Here is a 22,379-nt window from a genome sequence, read left to right as displayed (position 1 = left end):
GATTCATGCAGAGGCTGGCTACTGGCCATCATCACATCGCAGACCGTGCAGCTGGAGCTCATACTGGGGCTGCTCCTAGCACATTCTCAGCTTCCTGCTAAGGGGTTCCTGCATGCATCCTGCTTTAAGGCAGCCAGATGCAGGGATCATAGAGCCCCACTGATGCCGGCTGGAGCGGCCCCCACGCTCCAGCTTACCAGCGCCATGGCAGACCCCTTTTTTGAAAAAGCGGGATGTGGAGCATCTACACGTGTACTCTTTCAATTTAGTTTTTCGAAATGGGATGATCTTCCTGGTATGGGATCAGGGTTCGGATTTTGACATCTGTGCCCCATTCTTTTGATTTTCTTTTGAAAGGTGTTACACGTTTAGACGCTCCTCCCATTCTTTCGAAAGAGGGCCACACATTTCAACATTTCATGCACGTGTAGACACAGCCAGAGTGTGGATAAGAGCAACATTGACAATAAGCCTCAGTCAGGAGAGATTGTTCAGGATCTGCCAACTTACAGTTGCTCTCCTTTTCCCACATTTGCTCTTGATCTGCCAGTGCCACAACATCAATGTCTTTAGCTCCCAGACTACCTAACACAGCTTGTGTTGCCTAGTGTCACCACACTGCATCTCCCTAAATCCTTGCCTAAACTAAGCAGTCATGGAACACACTACAGATTACACAGCTGCCACTACTCAGCCTTTGTAGATATAAGTGGCTCCTGGTAGAGGCAATGCTGGACACGGGACTCATCTGCAATGGCTGGAAATACAAAATTGTGGGACAGGTTTATGTACTGTATGGCTTTACCTTTCAGTTGTTCAATCTTGTTTGTCCAGAACTGCTGCTCCAGTTAACAGTAGAAATCAGAGTTCTAAATGTATCTATTTCTTGGATAAAGTGGGATTCTCCCCATTTGGAATCGTTGTCTAGGGGGGAAAGAATAAGGGTTGCAGTGAACCAATACAAATAACAGCACTTACATACCAGGTAAAAGAGTATATTTAATGTGCACAAGTCTCAATCAATTCCATATTGGTGGTGTATCTTATTTCAATGATTGGAAGGTTTTTTCACAACAGATAACAGAAGAGCATCATCTCTTTAAATGGAAATATCCTTTGTACATCACGTTTCCATGCTCACGTACAAACAAGCTGCTCTCGGCACTTACGGACAAGTAAGCACAGAACTAAGAGAACAGAATATTTAACCTGTTTCATAAGACAGAATGTACAGGACACCAGGTTGATTGTTTTGATAGATACAGTAGGTGCTTCCATTTGGCTGCAGTAGCTACAATATTTTGGCAACATAATATTTCCTGGGAGGAACTGTTCAGGGTTGATCAGTCTCCGCTGTAGTGGATAATGAGTTTTTCATCTCTATACCTCCGTCGGCAGCTGCCCATTGCCAGCAGAGTGCTTGATGCTCCCATTCAGTGTAGTGGCTTTGAAGGTGTAAGACCGGCGTCTAATTGAACCATCAGTATAGATGTTCTCAGGCTTGTTCTGGCAGCTGAAGAACATGAGGAATCCATTCCGGTAGTTCTTGTTCATCCAGCCATAGAGCAGGGGGTTTACAAATGTGGAGCACATGGCCACCACATGGAAGATGGTGTAAAGGAGTTTGTACTCATGGAAGATGAGCACCAAATCCAAGTCAATGGCAAGCTGGAAGATGTGGAAGGGGAGCCAGCAAACTGCAAACACCACCACAACCATCACTAGCATTTTTGTCGTCTTCTTCCTCCGGCACTGGCTTTCACTGCTGGAGGTGGGGCTGATATGATTTTTCAGCTTGAACCAGATCCTGATATAGGCATAGCAAATAATGGCAAGTGGAAGTATGTATTGCAGGAGGAGCATAGAAAGGCTGTAAATGGTGGCATCTCTGTTATTTCCAGAAGGCCACTTTTCAGAACAGACGGCTATTTTGAGGTTGATGGATGGGATTTCCTCATACCTGTACTCTCTGAAGATGGCCAGTGGACCGGCCAGTACTGCACCAGCCAACCATGTAATGGTTATGATCATGAAACTAAGCCTCTTGGATATCCTGCTGTCCAAGTGGAAAACTATGCACCTGTACCTGTCCAGTGCTATCACAGTTAAGGTGAGAGTAGACACATGGACACTCAATGCTTGGGCATAAGGGACCAGATGACAGAGAACAGCCCCAAACTTCCACTCATCCAGCAACGTGTATACCAAGGTGAAAGGCAAACAGAGAGTGTCCACCATGAGGTCTGCCAAGGCCAGGTTAGCGATGAAGAAGTTGGTTACAGTCCTCATGGTTTTATATTTCACTATTGTGTGGATCACTAAGGAGTTGCCAACGAATCCTAGCAGAATGATAAGGGAATAAGCTGCAATCAGTATGACCTGGACCCCAAGGATCTTAGTGCTGTCCATCATGATGCCACTGGACCCTTGGAGACCTGGGCTAGGAGTGACAATGCCTTTGGAGTGCCAGCCTCGTGGCAGCTTCTCATCCAGGACCAGCTCCTCCATGGCCAGGCTGATGTTGGCTTGCTTCAACACTCCCATGTCTGGTGTGTCCTTTCAGGAGGGAGGGAGGTCTGTAACTCCACCTCTGGAATAGAAAAAGGGAAAGAATAAAATGGAGACAATTTTAGACAACAGGGCAGCTTCAAGCACCTAGATTCATAGTGGAATATCCAGGTTCGAATTCAAATGAAGCAGCAGCAGCAATAATGTCTTTGGCTTTTCCCTACTCCCCAGTCAACTTGTGATTGACATACATAGTTAGAATGGCCACTCAGATGTATGATGTTAATCCCCATTAGATCTTATTTTAAACTTACTCTGCAATTCGTACTAACCCACTAGGGGAAAGCCCAGTCCATTTCCCAAATGAGTTTTTCAGATTTTATTTATTTTTTACAAAATAAACAGTTCTTCCTCTGGCCGGGGTGATATGATTAAGACAGAGCTCAACTTCCAGTACCACTCCTGCCCATGCTACTTGTTGCAGTCTGTCAGGTGCCTGCTGTGCTTTTCAAAATGGTTACCCCAGACAAAGAAAAACTAAAGTCCCCAATCTGGGGCTTGACCTGCAATACTGTTTCTCCCACCCAAAGTTGAAGGGTGAATTGGATCCCCTGGTATCATGTATGAGATACATCCATGAAGCATACACAAATGGATGCAATCAGATATTCTAGTTCAGTGTGACAGTGGCTTTGTGTACAAAAAAGTGTCCAGGTGGTATATCCAGCATTGTGCACTAACCTTTCATGTGCAAATGAGCATCTGGGTTGTTCTTACCTGTAGTAGCATTGTGTATCTTAGTATTTCAGTAAGAGCACTGGAGCAGGAAAAGGCCACCATGAGCTAGTACTAGAATCAGTGTCTAGGCCACAATGCAGTGTGAGGCATTCTCTTCAATAGGTAAATGAGAACCTCTCATTCACCCCCCTACTCTGGATCAGTTTAGATGGAGCCTGTCACCACTACTATTTCAACCGTTGTTCCCACTGATGTTGGGTCCAAAATCTGCTGCTGAAGGTTCAGCCTGAACATTCGCTGGCCTGATGAAGGAATGAACTGCATGTGAATGTGTGTCCACCACAGATGTGAATGGGAATGACTGCCTGAGCGCGAACAAGGTACCCTCCACGTTGTGCATGAGTATCCAAGCATGAATAAACATCGGAGTGTGACGCTCAAGAACAAGAGTCCCAATGTGAATAAGCTCAAACATCTCACGTGAAAGTTCCTCTGGCCTTATTGTGCATGATGACATAGGGCCAATCCCATTACATAAGCCAATGCTGGATTTTGTTGCGATCTCAATAACAGAATGTTGACACTGCAGGTGTTTTATTCAGTATATACCAGCAGCATAAATTTCAACACAGCTATTAAATCCCATCAGCTTCCCTCTAACAGAACCCCCCAGCTGAGAACTGAAAAATGGAGGTGAGCAGGGTTCACACTCTGCACCTGCTGAGACAGAAATGGGGAGCCAATATCCAAGAACAATGCTTGAACAAAGTGCTGGTTAGGAAAACGGATCAACTGAGTTGCATAAATAACGTTGGCTGCAAATTTGCCATTCAGCTTTTCTATTCTGAATCATTTCCAATTGAGCGAAAGGGTTTTAATGCCACTCAACTGAGGGAAATGAAAGATGGGTCCAAAATAAAGAGTGCAGCATCACGGGCCGGGGCAGCTGCACCATATCTTATTGTCCTCCTTTCAGATGAATTGGTCCCAGTTTTGCATTTGTTTCCACAGGAACAAGTGAACCGTCTGCTTCTGGACTGCTCAGTGGATCCTTGCCTAACAGCTACAGCTGCATGGTTCTCAGAACGGTATGTCCCAAGGAGTGGATGAATCTGAGTTATTAGGTGAAATGTGCAGTGACTGAAGCTAGTTTCTTAAACAAATGGAAGAAAATGATGGCCAGCACAATGGCAATGAGACTGCAATTATATGTTGTAATGAACAATAAATAGCTGTGTTCATTCATCACTCCCCAGAGCAAGAATCATAGCACCCCATGGGAGAAGCTACGGGAATCTATTCTGATGGCTGCAAAGCTGTGCTGCTTGGGAAGCCCAGGGAAAGGAGAACTGTCTAATTTAGACTGGTCCCAGCTGTGCGATCCCTTGTGCTTTCTGTGTTTTTATTGGCATTTACAACTTTGGCATCTGTGGCTCTACTGCTACTGGTGGTTTCTGTAGCAGAGGTGCTGGGCTAAATTCTCTTCTCCACGAAATCAGTGCAATCACAGTGACTGCACTGGTAAGACCAAGTGGAGGTGATTCTCTGCCTTTAGAGCATTTTCTCATCTCAACAAAAGCAGTGCATCAACAGAGTACCTTCTGAACAGCTGCAAGTGAGGGAGAAAGGATGGTCGAGGAGTGCAGGCACTAGCCTCACCCTGGAAGATCCTGGTTTAAAGCCTCATTCTGCAACAGGCTCCCTTGACAAATTACCTTCGCTGTGTTTCAGTTCCCGTAACAGTACAAAGCAAGGTTAAAGCACCCTACCTTGCCTTCAAGAGAGTTGTGATGGGCAAACTAGGTTGGTGAGTGGGCTGCATGAGTGGCCCTCCTTCATCTCAGTGGGCCGCATGATTTTTGAAAACCAAGATGGTCTCCGAGGATTGGGTAATTTTACTAATTGCACTGGTGCGCCTAAAATTTGCTGGGTGTGCCGGTTGAACCCCAGCAGCACTTTGATTGGATACAGAGGGAGTGCACAGTTCTCACAGTCAATGTTGTGCACAATCAGCGCGCCTCTTACTTTTCATGCCCTAGCTTTAAGTGTGTGTCACATTTGTAATACCAGCAGGGAAAAAATGATGTGGATGGACACCCGTGGAATCTGGCAACCCTGCGCATGTCTCTTGAACAACACATAGAATCCTGATGGGCTGCCTGTGGCCCGTGGGCCACAAGTTGCTCACCACTGCACTAAAGACTGCAAGGGGTCATATAGGCTACGTCTACATGTGAAGCCAACATCGAAATAGCTTATTTCGATGTAGCAACATCGAAATAGGCTATTTCGATGAATAACGTCTACACGTCCTCCAGGGCTGGCAACGTCGATGTTCAACTTCGACGTTGCGCGGCACCACATCGAAATAGGCGCTGCGAGGGTACGTCTACACGCCAAAGTAGCACACATCGAAATAAGGGTGCCAGGCACAGCTGCAGAGAGGGTCACAGGGCGGACTCAACAGCCAGCCGCTCCCTTAAAGGGCCCCTCCCAGACACAGTTGCACTAAACAACACAAGATACACAGAGCTGACAACTGGTTGCAGACCCTGTGCCTGCAGCATAGATCCCCAGCTGCCGCAGAAGCAGCCAGAAGCCCTGGGCTAAGGGCTGCTGCCCACGGTGACCATAGAGCCCCGCAGGGGCTGGAGAGAGAGCGTCTCTCAACCCCCCAGCTGATGGCCGCCATGGAGGACCCAGCAATTTTGATGTTGCGGGACGCGGATCGTCTACACGGTCCCTACTTCGACGTTGAACGTCGAAGTAGGGCGCTATTCCTATCCCTTCATGAGGTTAGCGACTTCGACGTCTCGCCGCCTAACGTCGAAGTTAACTTTGAAATAGCGCCCGACGCGTGTAGCCGCGACGGGCGCTATTTCGAAGTTGGTGCCGCTACTTTGAAGTAGCGTGCACGTGTAGACACAGCTATACTATGGTAATGGGGGCCATAGCTAAGGCGGGAGAAGTCAGGAGGAATGGTAACCATAGGCTGCAGTGGGGAAAGGTAACACCCACATTCAGCTGGAAGAGAGCCCAGTAGGAAAGTAATGAGGGTGAGAAGACAGTGTTGAAGGTAACATGAGGTTGAGTGGGATAGTGACTGGCTTACCACAATTGGCATTAGTAGCATCTACCAAATCTTCACCAACTAAACCAAAACCCAGGGACACCTTTATTGGAACCATTCTCTTCTCCCTCCAGGGGGCTGTAGGACCCATTAACTCAAATATCAAAAACCCTAGGGCCAGCTGCTCATCCCTGTCACACCCTATTAACTAATGGAAGCCATCTTAGCAGTTCACAGTGCAGAGGCTGCTGCTCTTGCACCGAATGGAGACATTAGCAGAGCAGGGAGAAGTTGGACCATAGAGAATGTATTGATCAGTGCACAAAGGAAATGCTGAGAGACACAGTTTGTTGCACAAGCTTCTATGGAAACAAAGCTTCCAATCAATGGGCAGTACGCTGCAGTGGTGACCCTACCCCACTGCTTCTCTGCGGTCGAGAAAGCCCCCTCCAGCCTGCTGTCCTGCTTAAGTAACAGGTGCTGGGCTAAGCCAAAGACTGAGCAGGGGAGAGCAGAGATAGAGTTCAGAAAGCAGTCTGAACAATGAACACGTTTTCACTGCTGTCCGTATTGCCCCATATATACTCATCCAACTAGCCACCAACTCACACCCTTGGCATCTCACTGGTCCAGAATCTTCCCATTCTCTTTTTCCCACAACAGCTGCCAACTGGCTGCAGAGTTTCCTATTTAAAATCAAGCTATTTTCTCTAGCAGGAGACTGGTGATAAAAACAACCTGGGAGCAGCCAGAAACACAAAAATCATTAGGATTGTTTTGCTTCAACCATAAAAGGTCTTAATGGACTTACACTTGTCAAAGAGCAATAATTAAAAACGAATTAAGGAATTTTAGTTAAGAGGCAAAACCGCAATAGACTCATGGACTTTAAGGCCAGCAGGAGTCATAGTGATCATCTAATCTGACCTGCACATGGCAGGCCGCACTTAGCCTTTCCTATAATAGATCCCTAACCTCTGTCTGAGTTACTGCAGTTACTGGCATTCTCAAATCGACTTAAAAACTTTTAAGGTAGAGAGAACCCACCATTTGCTGTAGTTTAAACCACCCAGGCTGCAGAGGAAGGGGGAAAATTACTATTAGGCCCTGCCAAGCTCATTTGGGCTGCTTCTAAGTTGCACGTAGCTCATGCACTGAGGTTCATCCCGATGGGAAGTCAAACTGCTGAGTTACAGCCCCCTTAAATGCGTATTGGGATGTGGAGGTTAGGGTAGCAAGCTGCCCAAATCTTGCAGTCTCAGAGAAGCCGTCAGAGATCTCAGGAGCTAGGAACCACTTCTGTGGGAACAAATTCATAGCAATGCAGATAAGTGGGCTGGCAGGAGCAGAAATACTCCCATTTGCTGTGCAGTCGTCTGCTACCGTAAACAGCTGGGAAAGCGCTCTGTGGCCTTGTGCCTCTGACAGGGGAATTCTTTAGATCTGTTTCATTGTGGAGAGGAAACCTATGCCGGCAGAGTCATGCTGGGGAAGATCTGTGGTCTGCAGAGAGCAAGAGTGACCTCACGGGTAGAGATATACACCCAGCTGTCTATGGGTGGAGTGTCCTTTATGATGGGAGAGGCACACACCCATCAAGTCTCCTTGATGGCCCAGGCCTTTGCTAAAGGTCTGAGTTCTGCCTGGTTTTCAGAGGTGCTGCCAACCCATCAATCCTATCAAAGTCACTGAGAACCCCTTGTGCTTAGTCCCTTTGGTAGTCAATAACGTCCTGTACAGCACTGAGCAGATTGCTGGAACTGCCTAACATCCCTGAATGCAGACACTTCCTGGTTCATCATCTGCTTCAGGGGAGACCTGGCACACTGACTCTGGCAACTGCAGCCCAAGGGGAGAGAGGCTATCCCAGTATGGAGAACTGGGATGTTGGATGCTTCCACCTCTAGCTGCTATAATTTACCTTCTGCCTGCATGGGAATGTGGGAAGGTGACACTGCACAGTGCAGGCTGTAGTGGCTGCACTCTGTTCTCAAGCTAGGGCCGTGTCTACACATGCATGCTACTTCAAAGTAGCGGTGCCAACTTCGAAATAGCGCCCGTCATGGCTACACGTGTTGGGCACTATTTCGAAGTTGAAATCGACGTTAGGCAGCGAGACGTCGAGGTCACTAACCCCATGAGGGGATGGGAATAGCGCCCAACTTCAAAGTTGAACGTCGAAGTAGGGCACGTGTAGACAATCCGCATCCCGCAACATCGAAATAGCGGGGTCCGCCATGGCAGCCATCAGCTGAGGGGTTGAGAGACGCTCTCTCTCCAGCCCCTGCGGGGCTCTATGGTCACCGTGTGCAGCAGCCCTTAGCCCAGGGCTTCTGGCTGCTGCTGCGGCAGCTGGGGATCCATGCTGCATGCACAGGGTCTGCAACCAGTTGTTGGCTCTGTGTATCTTGTGTTGTTTAGTGCAACTGTGTCTGGGAGGGGCCTTTTAAGGGAGCAGCTTGCTGTTGAGTCCGCCCTGTGACCCTGTCTGCAGCTGTTCCTGGCACCCTTATTTCAATGTGTGCTACTTTGGCGTGTAGACGTTCCCTCGCAGCGCCTATTTCGATGTGGTGCTGCCCAACGTCGAAGTTGAACATCAACGTTGCCAGCCCTGGAGGACGTGTAGACGTTATTCATTGAAATAGACTATTTCGATGTAGCGTGCACGTGTAGACGTAGCCTAGGACAGGGCCGGACTGAGGAGGGTTAGAAGCATTTCTGTTGGAAAGGCAGCCACCACTAGGAATGTTGTGGCTTCCATTTATGCATAGAAGCTCCAGCCTAGCATCTATTCAAAGACTCCATCAGGTCTACAACCACAGTCCATCCTAGCTAGGCAGGGCTAGCTACATTAGGTTCCTTTCCTTCCAAGGATCAGATCTAGGTCCTCTCCGGTTGGCACTGAAATCCAGGTCCAGAATGTTCACATTCTAAATGCCCTGGACTGCCTGCCTGCCCTTACTGTCTAACTCTGCTCACCTTCTAGAGTCACAGGTGACCCATACATTGCACTGTCACCAGTTAACTGACCCCTTAAAGGGGAAATGAGGCCAGTCTTACCTATGCCATAATTTGGCAGGAGTGGACTAATGGAGTCAGGTGTTCGAATGGCAAACACCATAAAGCCACATACTAGAAAAACTTAAGAAAATGCAGGTGGGACTGACTGGGCAGGCCAGCAGTTGAGCAGGATTGTTGCTTTGCAGCTGAGCTTCAGGAGCAGAATTAACTCCCGTAGTGGGCCCTGGACACAAAATTACAACCTCCAGAGACTCTGGGGCCTGAAGAGGGGTTCTAGAAGATTAAGAGGCTCAAGCCTGGAGGGGATAAAACGTGCTTGAGTAGTGTTTTAATTTTGTTTGCATTTCTGAGTTTCACTGAAGAGCTGGAGGAGTTGCCATGGTATGTGCTGTCCTGCAAAGGGAGTGTAAAATAAATCTCTGCTGCCAGCCCCAGGGAGGCCAGGCAAAGGACTCTGAAGAGGCCAGAGAAGCTAGTTTGGTGCCTGACCCTTTATAACAGGACTTCACTTTCCAACTTGAACTTTGACCTGGCTGAATTACCCAGCAGAAGTCGACTGCAGAACCAGATTGGCTAACCAAGGGCAGTTCTAGAATGGGAAGAATCACTGCAATTCTTCATCCTGATAAGATGGTGTGCTGCAATGGGCTGTGTGCCCCCAGGAGAGGTACCCATAAAGCTCCCATACTAGCCACCTGTATGCTTTGACTCAGATCTATGTATCATTTCAGTGAGTGCCCAGGCTGTGGCCACCCAGAGCCTCGCACAGCTCTAAGAGACAAGATGGGAAACGGCAGAGGGCATCTCCTGAAAAACGAGGCAGTTGGACGGAGTTGGAGACAGAGAGGTAGAGTGTTTCCCTTTGGAGACAGAAAACAGAGCTGGTTAATTAAAAGCTGTGTGCAGTGAGATTTTGGCAGCTGCAGCCAGCAGTTTCTGAGTGTGAGAGGGGCAGAGGGAGCAGATAGGGGACAATGACAAAGACCACCCTTAAATTAAAGGTCCTCTGCAGTCACAAGCTCATCACCATTAGGTTTAGAGCAGGAAAGGATGGGGTGTGAAACCAGACTCTTCTCCCGGCTTCCACTCTTACAGGAGCTACTCTGATTAACATTGCACATAGTCTCTTTGCTACTGGCTCGAGACATCAGGAATCAAAGGGCGGCTAAAAACTTCTGTATGTTCATGTACCTGGTAACGGTCTTGTTGCTGCTCTGCACCTGCCCTCTCCATGATGGCTCAGACCCCAAGTGACCCATCATGACAAAAAAGGATGTTGAGTTGGGGCTTGGACTAGACCACCGCCCTCAATGGACTAGATCAACTCTCTCTTTACCTACTTCAGACAGATCTCACAATTATAATGTACAGGATGGGGTGGGGTGGGAGGGAATAATGCTGGACTCAGTGCCTGAAGCAGGGACCTTGCAAGAGCTAGAGCTATTCTTCATTTGGTATCACCAGAAAGACACTGTGGCCCATACAGGGGACGCAGGGGTCTGGGACCCTCTCTGTCCCAAACAAGTACGCAGCAAAAACATGACAGGTTTCTATTGCACCTGAGTGGAGCTAGGAATTGCCAGTAGCAAGTAACTATGGGGGGCAGTGGGGGTGGAGAGAGAGAGTTCCAACCTGCCCACTTTCTACTCTGCTCCTTGCTCCCTGCAAAATATCACCTGATTCTGAAGGAGCACAAAGTCCCCACCTTGTGTAGAACCATGATAGGGCTTCCTGCGGAGGGGCACGTGTAGGGGACCGAGAGGAAAATCAAGGGACATTTGACAGCTGGAAATAGAAGCAGCACCCTGAAGCCAGAGGATTCAAGAGCACCATCAAGTGGCCATGTGCCCAGCACTCTGGCACATCCTGCACTGAGGGCCCAGGTTTGAATTTTAATTGATTCTGAAAGCTCTGGAGAATGTCACACCTTCCCAGGATACTTGCTTTTCACTTCCCCACTGATACCCTGGGTGGAGAATAGAAGATAAAACAAGGATGGGACAACAACACCAAAACAGCCCAAACAAACATGGAGATGAAGAGTTGAATGATGGAACGCTGCTCCACCACGGCAGCATAGCCCCAAAGGTTCCTATCTCCATCTTGGAACCTGAAGGTTCCTAGCATGATGCGTTTGTACTTTAATTTTAGGGTGCTTCAAAGGAGCATTCGATGTTTCTGCAGGAAACAGTGCACACAGAGTGCACGAGGGGGGAGGGGGGGAGGTCCCTGCTACTTGGCTCAAAGTCGGGGGAGCAATAGGTGGTGACAGAAAGCACAAGCTGCAGGGGACACTCATCTCTTCTTCAGCCCTAGTTCTCTCCCAGAGAAGCTCCTGAGGTGGGGGCAAGAAGAGGGAATGTTGCAGGAGCACTGACTGTGGAAGAGCTCACAGCTACTCTATTCCCAGCAGAAGGAGGGGCGCTGGTATACACACACTTCATTCCCAGCACAGTGGAGAATGACAAAGGAGCTGGTATTCCCCTTACAGACATAGCAGAAGTGCTTTCAACATTGCCAGGTGGCAGAGGTTAGATGGGCATGAAGAAGCAGATTCCTGATATTGCTTGAGAACACTGCGATAGAGTTAGGGTTTTTCTGCACCACCTGTGGGAGGCTGCAGGCTGTAAGAAAAGGGATATGCTGGTTGTGTGCCAGGATCCAGCTGTGGTTTAGGAAGTGTGCAGCCAGATTCTGCTCCAGGAGTGAGGTATAACTATAGTAGATAATGGAGAAGAAAGGAGGGAGAATATAACCCATCAAGAGAAAGTTGAAAGGGAGAAACTAGAATCCTACTCCCACTAAACCTGTAGCAGTAACTCAGCTTCTGGTTGGACACATCTGAGGAGCAGATGTCAGAGTCTACTGCAGCCCAGAGAACTACAACCACTCCTAAAAACAACATACAACGGGAGGAAAGATTGCAACCCTTGACTTAGTATTCCACATAAAGCCTGTACAGCTAGCAGAGCCACTGGTAGTGACAGCAGCATGTCAGGATCATATTCCTATGTAAATGACAATGGAAACCGGCTGAAATGCAGAGCGAGATTTACAGGAAAGAGCAGAATTTCTTAGGCAGCAACTCATTATACCCACACCTGCCATTCTGTGCTTTACAGGTTTGTGATTCAATTCCACAGAAGCCTCCAGCTGCCCCTCCCCTATCTTCTCTTCCCTCTAAGCATCCTGCTCCCTGCTCATCCTTCTTCTGCTCAAGAACATTGCAAAACTCCTGTCAGTACTGCTTGCATGTGTCGTCTTAATTCTGTATCCCAGTGCTTCCAGCACGTGCAATCAGTCCCAGGGATGCTGCTGCTTAAACTCTGCCATGAAAAAAATATACCAAATCTTCACCGGGCACCAAGAATGAGCCCTTCCCAACCCACCCAGCAAATGCAAGAGCATTCTCTGAATTTAGCAATGAAGGCATGCCAGAGCAACATACCTGGAATTACTGTCTCATCGCCGGTTGGGATGGGGCTCTGTCCTTTCCTTTCCACTTTCTCTCCGTGTGGCTCAACCTCTAGCAAGCAGGATTAAAGCACTCCTTCTAAAACTAACTCCTGGGGGCAAAAAATCATGTGGACGCCTGGGCTCCTGGAATGTGTTTCATCCCAGAGGAAGAGTGGGACATGCCAGGCTGCAGGGACCAGGAGAGTGAGTGACAGTCCCTGCCACACAAAGCTGGATGCTCCGTTAGATACTGAATGAGAGAAAGAAGAGGGAGTGTGTGTGTTTTAACAAACAGGAAAGGAAAGGGGGAGGGAGCCTACTGCTGCCATTCATACATTGTTCAGCCACTGAGGGGCTTTTTGAGTGGAGGAGAAAAGAAGCTGAAATGTTCCATCACATCATCTTCCCCTCCTAGGGAGAGGTAGTGCAGCCTAGTGGCTAGAATAGGGGCTGGGAAGGCAGGCTATCAGGGCTCTATTCCTGGCCCTGCTCCTGACATCCTGGGCAAGTCTCAGTCTGCTCGCTCAGCTTGTTTTGATCATGAGTGTGTTGAGCCTGGTACTCTCTCCTCCTCTGGGTCTGTACAGTACCTAGCACAATTGAGCTCTTGTCTGCAGGGGAGCCCTTCATGTGCTTCAGTGGCATTAATAATGGTGGTCTGAAATGGCAACAGCCACATGGCAGCTGCTTGTCTCTTTTCAGAAGCTGGAACTACTAAGAAGTCAAAGGAGCCTTCCATGTGCTTGCCCGGTGCTGTTCAAACTGAACCGTCTGCCTCCAGAAGCTTACCATCTAGTGTGTCTGGGTCTAAGTTAATACAACAGGCATTGCTGGAGTGGGATGAGGGAGTCACATTTTCTGTTCACATTGGGTGTGCTCTATTCTTGTCATATAATACACAGGGGCTACGTCTACACGTGCACCCAACTTCGAAATAGCTTATTTCGATGTTGCGACATCGAAATAGACTATTTCGATGAATAACGTCTACACGTCCTCCAGGGCTGGCAACGTCGATGTTCAACTTCGACGTTGCTCAGCCCAACATCGAAATAGGCACAGCGAGGGAACGTCTACACGGCAAAGTAGCACACATCGAAATAAGGGAGCCAGGCACAGCTGCAGACAGGGTCACGGGGCGGACTCAACAGCAAGCCGCTCCCTTAAAGGGCCCCTCCCAGACACACTTTCATTAAACAGTGCAAGATACACAGAGCCAACAACTAGTTGCAGACCCTGTATATGCAGCACGGACCCCCAGCTGCAGCAGCAGCAGCCAGAAGCCCTGGGCTAAGGGCTGCTGCCCACGGTGACCACAGAGCCCCGCAAGGGCTGGAGAGAGAGTATCTCTCAACCCCCCAGCTGATGGCCGCCATGGAGGACCCCGCTATTTCGATGTTGCGGGACGCGGATCGTCTACACGTCCCTACTTCGATGTTGAACGTCGAAGCAGGGCGCTATTCCCATCCGCTCATGGGGTTAGCGACTTCGACGTCTCGCCGCCTAACGTCGATTTCAACTTCGAAATAGCGCCCAACACGTGTAGACGTGACGGGCGCTATTTCGAAGTTACTGCCGCTACTTCGAAGTAGCGTGTACGTGTAGACGCAGCCAGGGACACAACTCAAGAGAAAGAGGAGATCTATCGCCCCTCCCCCTGCACCATCCCCCCAGCAAAAGTTCTGTATTGCTGCAAGAACTAAGCTAGCAGGAGCCATGTGGGAGGGATAGCTCAGTGGTTTGTGCATTGGCCTGCTAAACCCAGGGTTGCAAGCTCAATCTTTGTGGGGGCTCTGGGGCAAAATAGAATTAAAAAAAAAAAAAGGGATGGTGTTTCACCTTGCCAAAAGGGTTAGGGAATGGACTCAATGACCTCCTAGAGTCCCTTCCAGTTCTATGAGGTGTGCATGAGCAAATAAGCACCCACCAGTTCAGGTGGCATGATTTTACAGGTTAGATAGATGTCTTTCAGGGATGGTTTAGACAGTACTTGGTCCTGCCATTAGGGCAGGGGGCTGGACTCAATGGCCTGTTGAGGTCCCTTCCAGTCCTAGTATTCTATGATTCTATGTGGGGTGTGGCACAACAGCCTGCAGCCAGAATGGGGGGAGCAGCACAGGGCTTCCTGTCTTGCTGAAGGTCACAGGTGGGTAAGCAGTAGAAAGGGAGTTCTGTGGCATGAGTTGACTGCAGATGCTTTCCAGCTGGCATGGACAAAGAAATGTGGAATAGGAGATCCAGGAGCTGCTTTGAGACACTTCAGCTAGGACACCATTGTGGCCTGAGTTAGTTAGTATGGTACTCCAGGCTTGGCAGGAGCCAAATAGCATCAAACTAGGGGATCTGAGCCTGTTCAAATAGGTCCAGGGTGCTAAGTGGGCCATTACAATCGGGGGAGGGACAAGAAAAAAAACCCAGAGGGCCAAATGGAGAAAGGAAAGGTAAAACATGTCTGTAACAGAGACATCCCTCTCCTGAGCCTCTGAGTAACCACAGTTTCCAGGCAGTCAATAAATGGATGTATGGAGTAGACTCTAACCAAAGCATTCTTTATAGCTCTGCAATATAGTCAGAATACTCTTCCAGCAATGTATTAAGCAGCCATACTCAAAGGTCTGAGTGCCTTAGCAAAAATGTAACTGAATGTAATAAACACAGAGCAAGGAGTGAGCGGGCCTGATCTACATCGACTGCTGCTCCAGGTTTAAGGTAATCATTTCTCAATCCTAAGGATTATGTTTATTCACCTCTGCCCCCAAGCTGGGTGCAGACATGACAGGCACATGCCACTATGCTTTTCATCTGGCCTCTGGTATGCATGGTACACCTGAATTCTGTGGGTTCAAGAGCAGGCCACCTACCCGCTCTGTCCAGGGGATGGGACAGCACTTAGCTCTGCTTTGCAGAAGACTTTATGCAGGCTTACCTTGATGGACCCTAATCAGTGTCAGCTCAGGAAACACAGTAAACAATACTGCTTACTGAACCTTCTCCGCTTCCCAAGGTCAGGAGAGGAAATACGGCTGATGAGTTACAGTGTATGTTTTGTTGTAATGTATTCTGTAACACCTCTGCAGTGTGTCATTGGTCGATTGTTTCAGGGGGTTACAGCTGCTCAGTGTACTGAGACCTTTCAGGCCGGGAGGCATTAGTTATGCAGGTGTACATTATGATATCATCATTACTGTTTAAACAACCGGGCAGGATTTCAGGACATGGCAGTGCACTGGATATTAGCAAAGGCTCTTTCTCCTGATAGTGCAGAGGATAGTTAAGCTCTGAAACTGGTTACCTAGGGTGGTTGTGTAACCCACATCAATGGGGACTTTAGACATCCGTAAGGGATAGCATAGGTATACTTAATTCTGCCTCAGCAGGGGCTGGTAGACTAGACGACCTCTTCAGGTCACTGTTCATTTGCAGGATTCTATGTGGCCCCTTCATTACATAGTTTCTGAGCACCTGCACCTCATAATCTTTCATGCAGTTAGTCTCACAACTCCCCTGTGGGGCAGGACAGTGCACTGTAGTTGGGGAACTGACGCGCAAAGGGACTAAGTGACTTGCCCAAATGACCCAGGGAGTCTGTGGCAAAGCAGAACCGAAGTCCTTCAAATCCCAGGCAAGTCCTAAGCAATGAACCATCCTTTCTTTGCCTGCCAATTCCTTGAATAAAAGTCTCTCAAGTTCAGGACAGAGCTCAGTTCATAGATCAGTAACCTCAGGCAGGCAAGTCCTGCAGCTGTATTATTTTATTCCTGGTCGTTGAACCAACCTTGTCTGGGAGTTTTGTGTCTTTTCCCTCTTCTTCTTTCACAGCATTTCATTTTGTTTTAGATCTATCAAAAACCATGACCAAAGACACAGCTGTGAGTCTTGAATCCCCAGCTAGTTGGGTGAGGAAATGCAGAAGGTCAGCCCCCTAAAGAGAGGAGACCCAAACTGAGCCAGTGTCTCCCAACTGTCCCCTTCATAGATAATGAGACAGGTGACCACATCCCAGAAGGGGAAGCTAATGGGTAGTGAGGGATTCATAACACATTGAGTCTCTTCTTATAGGAGGAAGAAAGTCTGAGTTCAGCTGCAAGAGCCTCAGGACTACCGTGGATGGTTGATTTCCACCCAGGTGCAAGAGAGATGCCTCCCTTTTCTTCTCGCAAGAGGTTCTTGCTACCTGCTGCGCCTCGCTGAGATTCCCCCTTGGTTGTCACAATATGGCTGTGTATAGGGCAGAAGCTGCTCCCGGCAGCATCCTCCTCCACCTCATGCTGTCAGGCGCTATGAGGTGCTGCTACGAGTTACTGCTCAGAGCTACGGGGTGAGTTTCTTCCATTTCTGGCATGTAGTGTTGCAACATCACAGCCGCTTGGGTGCCAGCAAGCATTAACACTGAGTCTCCAGCCAAAGACACTAAGCTTTTTTTATGGACTTTAGATTAATCAGCATAACTGTCTGTGCTCACTTCGCTCCCACAGCTCGAATGTGTCCCAACGGAGGGTTTAGCACCAAAGATTAGATGCCAGCAAATACTAACAAATCACTTCAGCCGAAGATGAGATGTGTTTCTTTTGGGGCTTTGGATCACTTCATCAGAGCCCTCCCCATTTCCAGAACTAAACCAGGTCAGGGTCTAGGCTATCGAGAATGCTTGGACCAGACTAGCTATGCCCCTTTTCTCCCCATAGAAGGGGCTGCAGAGCTCTGGAGAAAGCATTGTGTTGGCATAGCTGCTGACTTTGCTGCTCTTTGTCTGCATGTGTCCACGGATCATTACCCCGGCAAATGAAAGACATCCTGCTCAATAGAACATTCCTGTCACTGCTGAGTGCAGCCCATCTCTGACGTAGGACAGGGCAGGCAAGGATGTGTAGCCCCCCAGAGCAAGACGGCTGAGTGAGCTGAGTGTTGGAGAGCTCTGCAACACACTAGAGCCTGCAGCCAGGAACTCCTTGTCCTGGGGTTGTATGTGCTGCTCAATCCATTCAGCTAGTAAAGGCCAGACCCGTGTCTAACTGGCAGGTGGCCATCCAGACTGGCCTCTATTTCTTTAGGAATCTTTGGTGGCTCCTAAGAGCCTGAGTCAGGGAACATATGCCCTGCCAGACGGGCAGTAAGGATCATGGGGCAGTAAGGATCATGGGGGAAAGTGGCAGGCATAGAATGCATGCCGCACACCGCATCCCATGCTGTCCTGACAGTTATAGCTGGTATCCATGTGGGCTGCACTATGGTTCTCCTGCCACATACAGACAGAACCCTCTGAGACTGAGGGCTGTGGGCAGCTTGCCACTCCTTGCCCACAGGGGGCTTGCAGCCACAATAAAGCTGGGAAGGACAAGGCCCTAAAAAGCAGCCCCAACTCCACATAACTGGAGTAATCAACCACTGCTGTAGCATGGTTCAGGGCTGGCCTGTCGGTGAGTGAAAGCAGCCTGCCCATTGCTATACCAGTCTTCCCTGAGGCTGCACCCCAGTTATGCAAACCCCTTTGCACGGACCCTGTAATGAGAGCCTGGTTCTCCTTGCAGCACAGCAGGCTCAGGCAGTTTGCCAGCCGGCCTAATCTCTCCATGCCGTAATGTAATTATTATTGGATTTGTGCTCTGGTGGTAGTAAAGTGCTGAAACACCAGCTGGACCCTGAGCATCTAATTAGTTATAGAAACCACTGGGCCGAGAGCCACTCACCTTCCTCACTTGTTCAATGGGAGCAGTCAGCCCCAGGGAAAGACTTGCTGTAAAATCCCCTGGGGTTTTCTAGGGTGGCTCAGTTGCTGGTGCAGCAAGGTCTGAGTTGTGGTCTGTCCCCTCTGCACAGCCTGGGTTTCTCTGTTGGGAAAGAGATGGAGATACCAAGTAAAAAGATCCTCAGACCCCCACTGTTAGGTGCCTAAATACCTTTGATCTGCCCACACAGTTATGGTCCTAACTACGAAAGTCAGCTGGTTCCTCCAAGATTCTGTACCAGGAAGTTTGGCTGTTGGCAAACTTCCTGGCTGCCATTTCCTACGATCAATCTAGCCCAATATCCTGTCTCCAGTGGTAGCCCACACTGCAGACTTGGAATGAGTGCACAGAGCACAGGTGCCAACTCCAGGAGTGCCCTGGGCCTGGAGCACCCACAGGGAAATATTAGCAGGTACCAAGCACCTACGGGCAGTCAAGCTTCCTGCCACCACCAGTGCCTCCCACACTGCCAGTGGTCCTGCTGATATGCTCCTCACCCTCCCTCCCAGTGCTTCCCACCCCCACAAAACAGCTGCTTCACGGTGTTCCGAGGCTCCAGGATGGAGTGAGGCAGAGGCATGAGGATGCAGTGTGCTTTGGGTAAGAGGGTGAAAAGAGCTACAGCTGGGGCAGAGGCTGTGGGGGGAAGAGATGGAGTGGGAGTGGGGACAAGCAGTCCTCCACCCCCCTGGAACTAGAGCAAAAATTGGTGCCTATGATATAGAGGCCTGATAATGCCCCTAACTTCAATATTCAATATTTAATATAACTTCAATAGAGTCCCATGGGGGAAATTTCTTCCTGGACCTAACTGGCAGTCTCCCGCATGAGGCTAAAGAGTCTTTGTTCACTTGTATCAGAGAGGTAGCCGTGTTAGTCTGTATCTTTGAGAACAACAAGAAGTCCTGTGGCACGTTCTAGACTAACAGATATTTTGGAGCATAATTTGTATCCTTGCTAGTGGAACTGTGGATATGAGACTTATCCTGAGAGTCAGATCTTCCCTTGTGATAGGCAAAACGATTCCAATGTGCACACCCTGAGCTGGACACACACTCACTACCAGGTATGCCCTTGGGAAGTTACATCTCATGAGCTGCCAGTCTTTTTCTGGCTTGCCAGAGCTGTTTGCCTGTGGTAGCAAGTTCCAGGGGTCAATCTGTTATCTTTCCAAGCAGCCTGTGGAATTGCTCAGAGAATCTTTGCAGCTCAAAATCCATTCAGTCAGGCTGTTGACAAGGCTAAAGCAAACTCCTCCCTACTTTCTGAATGTCACAGTGTATTTTGCAACCCAGGGAGCAAAGCTTATCACAAAACACCTGTCCAACAGACATAGACACAATGTAGGGTTTGCCTGACCAGGGGTCTGCTCTGGAGTGGGAGGAAGCAGGTTACAAGTCTTGCTCTAAGGCTAGCGCAAACGTCGGCTCCTTCTGCCAATGTATTTCCCGCAGAGATAGGGAAGTGTTAGTACCATTTCACAAGGCACTGGAAGAGCTGTCCCATCCATAGGCGCCTTGAAAGGCCCTGTGGCCGCTACCCCAACCATTCTATGGGCTGGAGGGTTCCCCATTTTGATGGGAGCCCTTGAGGCCCAGGGCAGCCTGGAGGATTAGCACAGGGGGTCTAGTGCAGGGTGACAGCAGGGGTCAGCCCCCTCTGCACTCACCATGGCAGTAGGAGCCAAAGCAACAGAGCAGCCTGCTCTGCTTTGCTCTGCTCTGACCAGGTGTGATGCTGGGCTTGGGGAAGCAGTGGGGATCAGGCTAGCTCCAGGACACTCTGCTTCTCCACACTGCGGTGAAGTGAAGTGCAGCCGGGTGGGAGATGGTGGAAGTGCAGGCTGCTGCATTGCTCCATCTCCTGCCTCCATGGTGAGGTGGGGGGGGGCTACTACTGCCCCTTGCCAGGCCTCCCAGGTAACCTTCCAGGTTGTGTAGCTCTGGGGAGGGGCTGTGGGGAATGGGTGCAAGGTGCTTGGGAGGGAGCAGAGCAGGGGCAGGAAGAGGTGGCATGGGGCTGGAGCTGGGGTGGGGCTTGGGGAAGGGGTGGAATGGGGCAGAGTAGTAACAAGAGGAAGCAAGCTATGGCCTGGGGCAGGAGGGATTTGCTGAGGGGCTTGCACCGGCGGCGGCAAGGGATTGCCCCAGGTTCCACAGCTCCCTGCTAGGGATAGTCCTGGGCACTGGTGAGACCTCAACTGGAACACTGCAATTCTGCTCTCCCACAATCGGGAAAGGTGAATTCAAACCAAGACAGGTGCAGAGAAGGGCTGCTAGGATGATCTAGGAATGAAGAACCTAGTTTCTGGGAGGAGATTCAGGGTGCTTGGCTTGTTTAGCCTAACAAAACGAAGGCCAAGGGGAGAGATTGTTGCTCCTGTAAATACATGAGAGGAATAAATCCCAGGGTGGGAGAGGAGTGATTTCAGTTAAATGCCAATGTTAACACAAGAACAAGTAGATACAAGCTGACCATCAAGAAGTTTAGGCTTGAAATTAAAGGTTCCTAACCAGCAGAAGAATGAAGTTCTAGAACAGCCTTAAAAGGGGAGTAGTGGGAGCAAAAAAACTGATCTGGTTTCAAAAATGAGCTTGATATGTTTAGGGAGGGACAGTGTGATGAGACTTCCTTCAATGGCATGGAGCAGATCTGTGTCTGGGGGTCGGACGTGGCCCCAATGGACACAAGGGTCTGAAGGACTAAGTGAATTATTTCCTAGGTGTCCATCTACTGGGTCTTACCAATGTAACCCTTCTGTTAACGCCAGATGCCTGCCAGAAGGGCCGGGTTCAACTCTTGTGGGGTTTTCCTATCAAGGGTACAACCAACCGGCTCGAGCCCCCACCCAGTGGCCTGGGACAATTTCATCCCCGTGCTGGATGCCTGAAAGGCGGTTCTCCCCCCACCTCGCAAGCACAGAGTGTGAGATAGAAATGGCTTGTTTAATGACCGTAACCTACCCCAAGGTTACAGCGACAGATGCGGTATATCTCAGCACAGAAGAGACAAAACCCCTTTTACCCAGATACCATCCCCGTATGCAGTAGAACCCAGTCTCTTGCTGGGGCTCTTGGCCCTTTTCCACACACACACAGTTACAGGGTGTACCCTCTGTGGTGCAGTCCCAAACTCAAAGCCCACAGATACATCACCAGGGCAATACTAGCTGTCCACTTGTCTGTAGCCTCCCCTTGCTGTCACCAGCTGTCTGCCAGCCACCGTCATTCCTACCTGCCGCCCAGCGGTCACCGCCGCTCTTACCAGCTACCCGCTGGTCCTGCTGTTGTCCGCCAGTCCTAACCCCACTGCTTGAGACTGCCCAGTGATTTCAGCTCTGTGTGGCCTCAGCTACCACTCTGTGATTTCAGCTCTTGGTATCTCTAGTGTGGGGTTTCACAAACACCCTAGTATCCAGCTCTATCTTTCAACAGGTGGGGAGGGCTAGTCCAGCCACGCTTATAACTATATGGCCAAGGCATAGGCAGGGCCAAGGCACCCAGCAAGCTGACTCAACCAGTACCCCTCCCTTTCTCTCTCACAATGCTTTAAACCAGGGAGCCCTGTGTAATCAATGCCTTACACAGCTAAGGCGACTGCCCTGTCCCCCACAACAACCCAGAGCACTGGTGAGATCTCACAGCTCCCGCATTAAGTGTCAGCTTAAATTGTGATTTTACAACTACATGTTTACAATAGACCAAATCTCATGGTTTACTTGCTACCCATTAGGCTTTGCCTGAAAAGGTATCACACATGCACACCTTTTGCATTCTCATGCAGATGACCTCTGGGAGACACATTCCTCCCAGCCTTCAGCAACACTGCGCTCTCCTGCTCCCCATTCCCCACACTGCCAA

General features: G+C 49.4%; 1 protein-coding gene across 2 annotated transcripts; it reads right to left on the bottom strand.

Annotated features, from left to right (window-relative positions):
* Window positions 1-991: 991 nt before the first annotated feature.
* LOC142021224 (neuropeptide Y receptor type 2-like) lies at window positions 992-13,006 on the bottom strand. 2 transcript variants are annotated; one of them, XM_075009778.1, is made up of 2 exons: window positions 12,786-13,006; window positions 992-2,590 (listed from the first exon to the last, which is right to left on the bottom strand). In XM_075009778.1, the coding sequence occupies exon 2, from the start codon at window positions 2,542-2,544 to the stop codon at window positions 1,381-1,383; it is 1,164 nt and encodes a 387-aa protein (XP_074865879.1). In that variant the 5' UTR covers window positions 2,545-2,590; window positions 12,786-13,006; the 3' UTR covers window positions 992-1,380. The 2 variants fall into 2 exon arrangements, with proteins under 2 accessions (XP_074865879.1, XP_074865880.1); XM_075009779.1 differs by lacking the exon at window positions 12,786-13,006 and adding an exon at window positions 3,286-3,445.
* Window positions 13,007-22,379: the final 9,373 nt, after the last annotated feature.

This window comes from Carettochelys insculpta, chromosome 15 (assembly GCF_033958435.1).
Source record: "Carettochelys insculpta isolate YL-2023 chromosome 15, ASM3395843v1, whole genome shotgun sequence".
Classification (NCBI taxonomy): Eukaryota; Metazoa; Chordata; order Testudines; family Carettochelyidae; genus Carettochelys; species Carettochelys insculpta.
Note: the sequence above shows the minus strand (reverse complement) of the source record. Positions and strands in the feature narration are given on the sequence as shown.

Bases quoted from the DNA above. Each gene is read 5' to 3' on its own strand.
- LOC142021224 (XM_075009778.1), bottom strand. From the start codon at position 2,544: ATGGGAGTGTTGAAGCAAGCCAACATCAGCCTGGCCATGGAGGAGCTG.